Source organism: Takifugu flavidus, chromosome 16 (assembly GCF_003711565.1).
Source record: "Takifugu flavidus isolate HTHZ2018 chromosome 16, ASM371156v2, whole genome shotgun sequence".
Classification (NCBI taxonomy): Eukaryota; Metazoa; Chordata; class Actinopteri; order Tetraodontiformes; family Tetraodontidae; genus Takifugu; species Takifugu flavidus.
The window spans coordinates 6,569,366-6,580,364 of NC_079535.1; the positions used below are offsets into that span (position 1 = coordinate 6,569,366).

At 45.7% G+C, this 10,999-nt stretch overlaps 1 protein-coding gene across 1 annotated transcript; it reads left to right on the plus strand.

Moving 5' to 3' along the window:
* Positions 1 to 1,150: 1,150 nt before the first annotated feature.
* Positions 1,151 to 8,937, plus strand: e2f2 (E2F transcription factor 2). Its single transcript, XM_057059193.1, has 7 exons — positions 1,151 to 1,894; positions 5,324 to 5,423; positions 5,538 to 5,757; positions 6,523 to 6,684; positions 6,799 to 6,913; positions 7,006 to 7,201; positions 7,339 to 8,937. Exons 1-7 carry the CDS (start codon positions 1,622 to 1,624, stop codon positions 7,593 to 7,595), a joined length of 1,323 nt encoding a protein of 440 aa, XP_056915173.1. The 5' UTR covers positions 1,151 to 1,621; the 3' UTR covers positions 7,596 to 8,937.
* The last annotated feature ends 2,062 nt before the right edge of the window (positions 8,938 to 10,999 follow it).

A 10,999-nucleotide genomic window follows, 5' to 3' on the forward strand; every position in this document is an offset into this window, starting at 1 on the left:
GATAATAATGAAAAAAACAAGGATGTACCGGTAATCAAGACAAGAAATTGTGTTTTTTAAGGTATTGAAGACAGTGAAAGAAACTGTTTCTATGTTATCGTTCTATTATAACCATTGGTTTGCAATTAAATGTGTGTTATGGCTTTTTTTTGTACTGCACTATTAAAGGTTGTGATTTTATCTAGTTTGATAAGCAAATTTCATCTTTTCTTCTGGCCTTTGGTGTGTGTAACCGATATATTTGAAATAAATTAAACAAAGCAAAAAGTGTTCTATTAAAATTTCTAACAGTATTTGAATTCTATGCAATGTCTGAATTCCTGGAAGTCTGACAACAGGCCTGTGATTGTTGGGAATATTTGCATTGGCCAGTGGGGGTCAAAGTATATGGCTTGGGTCTGAAAGCATTGTGTGTGGGGGGGAGGGGTTGTTTTCTTTCAATATCTCCTCTGAGCCAATAAGCAAGAGTATGTTCAGACTGAATCCAATTATCATCTACAAACTATCCCCATTAGCGCCTCAGTGGAGGCCACAGTAAACTTTCAACATGTGCAGTAAGACTTAAGTAACATTAAAAAAAAAAGATCCAGTAATCCCACATACTGTTTAAATTGGTCAACATTCTTTATATTTTCACAGATTTTAACTTTTGCGGGGGTTCCCCTCCCTAGGTTACTGATAGACACATCTATATATTAAGATATCAAAAACAAAAGATATCAAATAAACTGCTAAACTCTATTTTGTGACGTTATTCAACACTTTACATTTCTAAACACCCTTTACTGTATTTTTAAACAGGCAAATAAATAGGAACCAAAATAGATTTTGTTCTTGTTATTGGTGAATAACATATACAAAAATGTGTGTTCGACCGCTTACATTGCATGCAGATGCAAATAGGATCACAAAAAGTGGTTTTAATGCCATTCGCGAAGAAAAAGAGGTCACATTGTCTCCTGCAGTATAAAATTGAAAGGACAAAGGTTGCCGCTGTCTCTTTAAGAGGACCCCTTCCGTCATCAAACAACTGTTTTATGCAAATATGACAAGCCGAGCGTGCCGGCAGCCAATCAGAGGCCGACTTCAACCGCGGGAGATCTAAATTTCGCGGGACCAAGTTTGGCGCTAAAAAGCTGTTCTTCTTCTTCTGCTCCTCTTGTATGGAGCGAGGAGCGCCGAGCTGGACGCGCCGGAGCCGCAGACCCGGTCGGATACCGCATCAGAGGGACACAATAAAGCTGTAAATCTCAATGAGACCCAGAACTCTCCTGATACCGGATTTTAAAAGAGACTGCGGGACCTTTAGAACTGGCTATTTACTGTATTTTTTAGAGTCAGGCAAGTATATACTTTGCACTTTGTTGCAGGACAAAGGACCAGTCTGCTGATAACTTATGACAAACAGCGCTAATGCTTCCTCTTTCTTGCATACGTGTTGGTTTTAACAGGATGATATCTGTATGAATCTCTCCTCGCTCCTCTATCATTTTATATTTTAAAATAGATTCCACTGCATTGTATTTGAGCAGTAGCGACTAGCCCCCGTTAGCAGCCCATATTAGCCACCTCACTTGGCTCGCTTTAGTTGGGTTCGGTTGAATTTCGTTTACTCAAGAAAATGATGCGGATGCCTAAAGGCGTCTCTCCGGCGTCGGGTCGGCCGGCAGCGGGTCTCTCCTGCTCTCAGCACAAAATGAAGCTCCTATCCGCCGGAGTCAAGACCGAGTTCTTCAGTGCCGGGCTGTCCAGCCCGCTGATGAACGCGGTTCCGGCCGGTTACTTCACCCAGATCTGCAACACGACCGCAGCCGAACAAAGAGCCAACAGCCTGTACTCGACCCCCCACGGTCCAGAGGCTAAACCCATCAGAGCATCCTCCGGACGTCTGCCGGTAAAGACCCAAACACACACACTTTGACGTAAATGTTGGGGATGGGGGCACTCTTTAGCATGCGGGTTGAATCCTAGCTCACGGTATGTTTGTCCGGAACCCTTTTGAGCCACTTATGGATCTGCAAACAAAGCCGCAGGGATGTGTGTGCTGCTGTGTGTTTACAGCCGTTTTGACTGGTCTGACACCTTTTATCCCGCAGCCCAGCTGGAGTCACTGGAGCCTGGTCACCATGTCTCTGCAATGGTTTTGTGATGTGTGTGTGTGTGTGTGTGTGTGTGTGGTGTGTGTGTGTGTACGGGCTGGGAAGTGGTTAATATTGCAGACCCATCAGATGCCAAGAAAGGGGGTATGAGTGACGCTCACAGTCGGGGGTGGTAGCTGGTGTGCCTGCTGAGTAGGCAGCTGAGGGGCATTAATATGTGTACTGTCCTGCTTCTGTACTGTGTATGCACAGAAATCAGGCTGGAATGGACCTGGACTTGTTATCGTTGCAACCTGTTCACCACCATCCTGTAAGCAGGGTGGACGTGCTGCATTCCTGCCATATTAAAGCTGTCTGACATCCCGTTGGGACAGAAATAAACAAAACATTTGATCAGGTCGTACAGCGCATGTGTTTAGAACTCCACGCCGGCTGCGACGGTTCTATTTTGGAACTTCCAAATGCGGTCTTTTCACTTGAGATACAATATGGCTAAATGGGTTAGGGGTTACAGGGTGTGTCCAAATCTCACACTGACCCCCTGCCCTGGGATTCTGTATTCACTAATAGGCCCCTCAAGAGGATTAGTTAGCTGTAAGCAAAGTGAGGAACAGGCTGCCAACTGGCTTATCATGGCAAGGTGGACGGGACATTCACTGATCTCAGGAAGTGGGGGTGGGGGGGTTAGGTGTCTCAAAGAACACCTACACGTAGCAGTGCTGGTGAGAACCTGGTGGTGAGTCAAAAACTGTCATTTACAAAAACGCCTGAACTCACAGGCCTGGTTTCACAAGTTACATCAATTGTGAAACTTCCTCAGCAGTTTACAATAAATGAAGTAATTGATTCCGTGGGAACGCCCAGTTAAGTCTTATTCCCCAGCAACTGAAGGAGCTGAATCCTCTTCTGAAAGCCTTCTTCCATTCTAGCTGTCAAATGACTCATTGATACCTCTTGTGTGTTTAATCAGAGATTATTATTTCTGTTTATCACCGCACTTAAAGCCAGACTGTTTTTGTTTTTTTTCCTTGCACTTTGCTGATGCTGCAAATGGAGCATTTCAGGGGTGTTTGTGTGTACAGACAGGAAGTACTGCTCCTTTGTGTACTGCTCACTTCCTTTAATTTTTGATAACAAACGTGCTTTTCTGATCTACGATAATTTATTCAAAAATGGTACGAAGGTGATCACCAGCTCACGAGTTTCGTGGTCAACTCGACCCTCTTGGTGAAGGTTAAGAGTCCAGGCCACATCGTCCTCCCTGTGACGACGCCGCCGCAGATGAAAGATGTCTTCTGTTTCCCATACAGCCAGAGCTGGTGGCATTTTAAACAGTGACTCGAATGCACGTAATGCGGGTCTGAAACAGCGTCCTGCTTATTCGGGGTGCATTCCGCGCTTTTCATCAAACACGCAGTCTGGCATCAGCTTTCTGATTTACATGGTGGCCGGGAGACGCATTGTGTGAATCTGCGTCCCTCTCCGAGCGCCTCTGGTGTGACGTCTGTCACTCGGTCAACTGTATGCATTCTATCCCTTGTTTACCGCTGGCCTGGAGCACAGTTTTGCATTTCAAAGCGGCTTGTTGCTCCCCCATGTCCACCACCTTCTACCTGCGACAGTCTTGGCAACACTGCAGGCCGTGTTTGTCCTCAGACTATGGAGGGTGTGGTAGCGAGTGGGTTTTGTACCGAGATGTTTGCAGGCATACTGTAACATGCCTTTGAATGTGAGGTTGTTTCTTAGCCGAGGTCTCGTCTACGAACGCCTTTTGCGTGCCTCTGTGTGTGTGTGTAAGTATTGCAGTGGCGGGAACGAGCCAAAGAATGTACAACAATCATAAATGTTCCCCGTGCGCGTCCCGGGTGTTGGCGACAGGCAGGGCGAGGTCACTGCAAACGTGAGCGGTGCGATACTGCGAGTCTTTGAGATAAAACGACAACTGGGAGTGTGTTAAGCCCCCGGCCTCTCCCATTTCCTCGCGTAGCTTGTTCGCTCAAGCATTTAAAAAAAAAACAAAATGCTGACTACGATTGGGGGGAAAACCAGGCTGCAGCATCTGTCCAACAAACAGAACGTTGTTTGCATGCTGTGGTCGAGTCAGCAGAGCGATTCCCCCCCCCCACCACCACCACCCCGGCTCTACAATACAGCTGCACGATGAAGCTGTTGCCGCTGCGCTCAGACAGGTGCAGCTCGCTCTGAATGCTGAGGTCACCGACGCTGGGGTCTCCATTCAGATGTGAAGCCTGTAAAAGTCTCCAGCCAGATGCTCTTTCACTCCATTAACTGGTTTCACTGGGCGCCACCTGGTGTTGAGGGCTCACAAGGCGTCTCAATAAATCTGCAGCAGCATGTGTGCCTTCAAGATTACACCAGCCTCACTAACAGCACGTACACTCGCCACGCCGCTCCAGATGTACGCGGCCAACAGGTGGACGTGTCAGTGAGTCACCCCGGGACAATGACGGCCTTCACCATCCCGTCACAGCGACGTCCGCACGTGGTTGGCTCGTCACATTTGAGAGTTCTTGTGGAGGAACTCATTTACCTTGAGTGTTGGAGAGGGAAAGAAAGTGTTGCTGTTGTTGAATATGGTTTGTGATGGGGAAAATAGATGAAGGGATGACAGACAACAGCACAGGAGGTGATGAGGTCACCGACTGGACGGAATCACATGATGGTGCAACTAGATATCATTGACAGTTTTAGTTTCACTCTTACGTGTGTGTGGAGATATTTAGGTCAGTCCATAAAAATCCCGCAAATTGTTTTATAGTGTAGACCAAAGTGTGTGTGTGTGCGCGTCTGTGTTTGTGTGTGTGGGGGAGAAACACACACAAAGGGAGGTGGGAAAGGGAAAGAGAGGTCATTGAGGAACCCTCAAGATCAACTCTCGCATGCATGCACGCAGCCTCCCCCATTCAGGTCCATTGTTCCTACACTGAGGGGCTGTCGGCACATTTACGACACTTTATTCCAGGCTGCTCTTTAGCAAGGTCACAGCTCCGCAGAAGGGCCGGACTTGTCCTACGCACCTCATTCATATCAATCAGTCTTTAACTGCCCATTATCTGAACTGAATGGATGAAAGATCCCTGCAGACACTATAAATCTATAGATTCCCAGAATTCAAGGAGTTGATCATTGTGGTGCTTTATTTACCCTTTTCAACTCCTGTTAAACTCCTATTAATTGATATAAATGTTGTTGTTTTTTTTAAGGCCAAAAGGAAGCTGGACCTAGAGGACCCTCTTTATATGCCAGAGTTCCGCACCCCTAAAGGCAAATGCAACATTGCAGCCCGGTTAACAAGTCCGAGGAGTGAGTGAAAGAGTTCCCTGGAAATTCTGTGTCATGATTTAATGTTGACTGGCAGGTTTCTTATAAGCCTGGAATGTTGCCACGAGCTTCATCTGTTAACCTGTCGTCCCACAGCTCCCAAGTCTCCCGGCGAGCGAACACGCTACGACACTTCCTTGGGCCTGCTGACTAAGAAATTTGTGGGCCTGATTGCCGAGTCGCCCGATGGGGTTCTTGATCTGAACTGGGCCACCGAGGTCCTGGAGGTCCAGAAGAGACGCATCTATGATATCACCAACGTCCTGGAGGGAGTGCAGCTCATCCGTAAAAAGTCCAAGAACCACATTCAGTGGCTGTGAGTAGAATAAATGTGACATGTGCAAAAGAAGTAATGCGTTTAAGCTTGTGAACTTGTTGTTTCCCCCTATTGGTTGTTAGTTGTTACTGCACTAGGTATACAATAAACAATCACTAACGTGCAGTAAGTGGATCATGGTGCACTTGAAGGGTTTACTGTTCTGTGTAAATAGAATGACAGTGATGTTTTCTTCAAGTGCAATCCACCCCTAGCAACCAGGACATTTAGAGCACCCAGCAGCAGTTAGCAGCTGTTGGCAGCAACAACCAACACTGACATCATAAACACTCTCAAAAGTAAAGATGCAATTTTCGCTTTCACACCAAGTAGCAAACCAGCAGCAGGAACTGAACTGAGATGCCCAATAGTGATATCTACTTTTGTAACTGAATATAAAGGTTGCCCTATTACTGTAAATAATGCAAACAAAGTACACAAGAAGCATGGATTCTCAGCCATGGCCAGTGGTGGCAGCCTGGAGCTTCTCGTCTCTGTAGAGGCCCCATGAACCCTGAACTCTGCAGACACTGAGGCTAATATTTCTCATCTTACTGGGTGTCTTCCTCCATAGGAGCAGTTTGGGCTTGTAGCTTTGTCAGTCTGGTTAACATGTTGGTGGTAATATTAAGTTACCTCTGAATAAATAGAGGAGCCTTTATTTGAAAGATATTTTTGTGACAACTCTGTGGAATTTTTTTTAAACTATAGTAAGAAATAAAGCTTTTTGTATTTGATAACTTATGCTCATGTGTCTCCTGGTAGGGTCGGCGATGTGTTTGAGGGTGGAGCAGGAGGGGGACAGAAGGCGTGCACTCTTAGGAAGGAGATTGGAGATCTGGAGCAAGCAGAAAAATGTCTGGATGAGCTGATCCTCTCGAGTACCGGGCAGCTCAAACACCTCACCGAACACGGAGACAACCAGAGATATCCTTTACACGCAGCGCTGTCTTGATGGCCCTTTGGCGCTCTTCTTGGGGCAGTTGTGCGTGAAAGATCCTAATCTCCGGTGCCGTTCTGACCCTTGACCCCAGTCTCCACGCTGGGCTATGTCACCTATCAAGACATCCGCTCCATCGGCAGTCTCCAGGACCAAACAGTCATTGCTGTCAAGGCTCCAGCCGACACCAAACTGGAGGTTCCAGACACAGAAGGGGTGAGACGGCACATCTGGACCTCTGCACGACTGCCTTGAACACCTAAAAAAAAGTAATGACTAATTCTGATGTTATGATTTTGCTGCCGCAGGAGTCACTACAGATCTATTTGAAGAGTAAAAACGGCCCCATTGAAGTCTACCTGTGTCCAGAGGACGGGCTGGAAGATGCCAGTCCGGTCAAAAGTGTCTCTACTCCTAAAAAGGAGTTTCCTCCCACTGTCTGTACTTCGCATACGACCTCTACAGCGTCTCCTAGCTGCAGCATCAAGGAGGAGCCTGTTGAATGTAAGCTGAGCTCACTGTAGCATTCTTGTTTACTTACTATTAGAATTCCAGGTTTGTGAGGAAATATTGCTGGAATTTAACATGTATCCATTTTAATTGTGAATAAAAAGCACCTCTTGCTTTTCTCCTCATTTCAGCTCACATTCCTGCAGCAGCCGCAGCGTCCAGTTCCTCCATTCTTGACGTCGAAGGTCTCCTGGGCCTGCCCCCTAGCCTTCTCCAGATCACAGAGGACCAGCTCCCATCGGCGACCTTCACCCCAGACCCCAACACCCCCTTCGTTAGCTTCTCTCCACCTTTAGACCACGACGACTACCTCTGGAGTCTGGATGACGGCGAGGGGGTGTCGGACTTCTTCGACACCTATGATCTCGGGGATCTGTTGTCGAACTAAGGGACAGAGGGGTGGTAAACAGGGGAGGTGGGTATTTAATCTAATGCCTTCAGGAGGTAGGAAATTTACACTATAAAGCCATTACATTGTTTACTATTTTGTGATTTAACAGTAAAATTGTCAACTGTTTTGTTCATTTTAATATGATGAAATTAATTTGTAAATATGTTGACTAAAGAAAAGATTGAAGTGGCTCTGAGATTGCACTGATGTGTTATCTCCAACTGTTTGCAGTTACTAATGAAAATGTCGATTTTTCTATTTTTTTTAAACTTGGAAATGTTCTCAGATTTCACTGAAAATATGACAATTTGAAAAAAAAAAAGAAAAGAAAAAGTTGCTCGTCCCGTCAGCAGCAGCTAAAATCTGATGGACGGGCAGCAGGCTGTGCTCACAGCGTGACAACTCAGGATTAATGTTTCTTTTTTTCCTCTTTTCTAAAGTTTTAACGTTCGTGCCGCTCTTTGGCCTGTAGGGGGCAGCCGTGTATTATGTCAGCTTTAACTGCCACGCGGCTTTTCAGGATACAATCACTGGATACAAAAAGACACCAAATGAAGCTGTGAGTGACCAGTTCATGTAGATCCGCAAGCATCTAATGTTTAAACATACTGTATCTGCTTTTTAAAGGTGCTCAGGTCATCTGCTCTAAGCTGTGGGCCTCCGCTGGTGCTCTTAACCCTTAGTTGATATGAAAATGAGCAGGATGGGAGTTTTACTCTCATTGGTTTGGCAGCTTTACTTCAAATCCAGGTGCTCTTCTTTCGCTGTGAGTTTGCTGATTTTAATGTGGTTGTGTGAAACTACTATTGTATTTCTGAGGAAATAACCCCTAAAACACATGAAATGCAGCAATGCTGGGGAAGAATCAATGTAATAAAGATTTAGAGTAGAAGTCCCAAAACTGAATCTGTTATTGCAACAGATGTTTGTTTTTTTAAATTTTAGATTTACTGTTCCAATTTGAATTTTGAAACTGTTTGAGCTCAAGTCGGTTGTGGCTTATGTTGTGTTCATCTTTGAAATATTGCTTCGATTGTTGGGGTTTTTATTTTTATTTTTTGGCTTTTCCCTCTAAACAGAGATAAGCTAAGTGTCCTGTCCTAACAAAACTTGAACCTTTTGTTTTTGCGTGCATGTTTGTTTCAATTAGATGTGAATTCAGAGTTTCTAGGGTTCTTTGAGGATTATTTTTTTGATGGTATTTGTACATAATTTGTATTTATACCCATTTTTGAAGTCTGATAATTGTTTTGTATGACATACAGCACTTAATATTTTGTAATATTGTGTGGTCTGTTTGGAAATGATTGAATAAATATTGGAGCCATGTTTTACTCTTGGGGCGCTGCTTCATTTTTATGTTCATTCCTTGTCATTGCAATTTAAATATTTTTTTGAAATTCATTTTCCTCCAAATTCTATGAAAGGCCCCATGAGCGCAGAGTGTGGTGCCTAAAAGCAGGACGGCTGTGATCTAATGAGAAGTGACGTCGCCTGAAGAGGCAAAATTTGGTTGATCTGAAGAGTAACAATGTCGCTGAATTAGCAATTAATAAAACCGGACAGGTAGACAAAAAACACCCCTCATTCCTTGGGGCTCGGTTGCCTCGGAGACTAGCTGACAAAAGAGCTCAGACAAGCAGGAGGTCAAAGTTCAGTGGGTCACATACAAACCATCGTGTCGTCTCCCAGAGACCAGTTTTCCTCCCGAACATCTGGTGCCGATTAGCATGAAGTGTCTATTAACAGATGCAACACAACAGCTTGTGTGTTTAACAAGAGGCCGTAAACGAAAACCTCAGACGCCACGTACATACGTGCGCTCGCCAGCTCCGTTGCATCGCACCTCCGGGTACTCGAACAACAGATTTAAGCAAATATAATTACCTGAGCTTTAGCTGGGAGACGTCTGCAGGCCCGGTAGGAGCCAGCTGACAGATCGTGGATGAATGGCATCAACCTGCGGCTAAGCCGCCTTTGTTTTAGCTCATAATGGTGGTGTTATTTTCCACAAGCGTGGCGCAGTTTAGAAGGAATGGTTGGTGTGTTTAGGACCACACACACGTTTATTTAGAGCTGCTCTTTTCTGGTGGAGAAAGGTAAGGTGAAAAGTGTGTGAACGTGAAAGAAGGCAACGTGTCGCAGACATAAAACTCCTCAGAGGGGTTTGGAAAATGGATCAAAGCCACGTTAACTGAAGTCATTTATCCATGAACCTCTTGATGCAATTATCAGCTAAATATATATCACAAGCAAGCTTGGGTAGGTGCCGCCAGTCTGGAAAGTCTGTGTTACCTGGTTTTGATAGATGTCAACAAGAGATTGTTCTGCTGGCTCATTGGTGCCATTATACAGATCCTCCACTTGCTCTCTGTGGGGGCCTCACCTCAGTCAAGACATTTTCTCACATTTATTTCAACCTGAAACTGAAATCTAAAGGGAAAAAAACCCTCAAATCCACTCCCTCTCTTACTCTCCCCACCCTGAACCGCATCATCCAGAAGAGGGTAAGCCTGGGCCTCCTGGCTTGACAGGGGTAGTAAATTGATAGCAGAAGCAGCGGAGCTGAGTCAACAACCAGAGAGCGGAGGGAGATTTTAAAGGGGGGGTCAGCTCCATTTGGGTGCTGGGAAACGGAGAGGAAATACTGGCAGCTGTACTCTTTCCTGGAAGATGTCACTTACAGAACTCTGAGTGTGCGTCAGAGCATTCGGTGCTTCTAACCCCTCTGCAGCCAAAAGGCTTGTGCAACGTGCAGCGACCATCAGAAAGGAGAGAAGAATGGCGATAACGAGGTGCTGCTGAGGAAGGAAAAGGGTGGGGGGTGACGAAAAGGACAATGGAGCACCCAAGCTCAGACAGCAGAGTTCATCATTCTCCCATCCTCTGTCACTCCACCTTCACCGTCGAACCTTCCCCCAATCCCACTTCCTGCCAACGTCTAATGATCTTTTTCCTCCTCCCTGGACTTGTGCTCTCCTCCACATGCGAGTGCAGTGCCTGAGCAGACCAGTTTGTTCACTTTCACAAAAGGAGCCAGGCTGGAAGGCTGGAGGACGCACAAAGCCCTTGCTTCTTTACTGCAGGCTGCAAAGGAAACTGAAGGAGGGTATTGTTGCACGCAGAAAGCCCCTGCATTACATCAGCCTGTGCAGGCAAAATAATGAATGCATCAATGCAAAAAAGCATGCAGTGACACATTTGTTGCACTTCTGCGCACATTCATATCTTTATCTCCATCTGCACGTTCTCCCTGTCGACACTTTCACACATAGGCCTCCGATAGAACCAGTAAAAGAATGGGAAGCGATAAAGTGGGTCAGAGGAGCTCTTTCTATGGCCGTGCATTGTTTGGAGTTTGTCGTGTGCCCCAACTTCCTCAGAAGAGAGGATGCTTTTTT

Excerpts from the sequence above, each read along its gene's own strand:
- e2f2 (XM_057059193.1), top strand. The coding sequence starts at position 1,622 with ATGATGCGGATGCCTAAAGGCGTCTCTCCGGCGTCGGGTCGGCCGGCA. Across the intron at positions 5,424-5,537 it reads CCGGTTAACAAGTCCGAGGA|CTCCCAAGTCTCCCGGCGAG; the intron begins GTGAGTGAAAGA and ends GTCGTCCCACAG. Across the intron at positions 7,202-7,338 it reads CAAGGAGGAGCCTGTTGAAT|CTCACATTCCTGCAGCAGCC; the intron begins GTAAGCTGAGCT and ends TCCTCATTTCAG.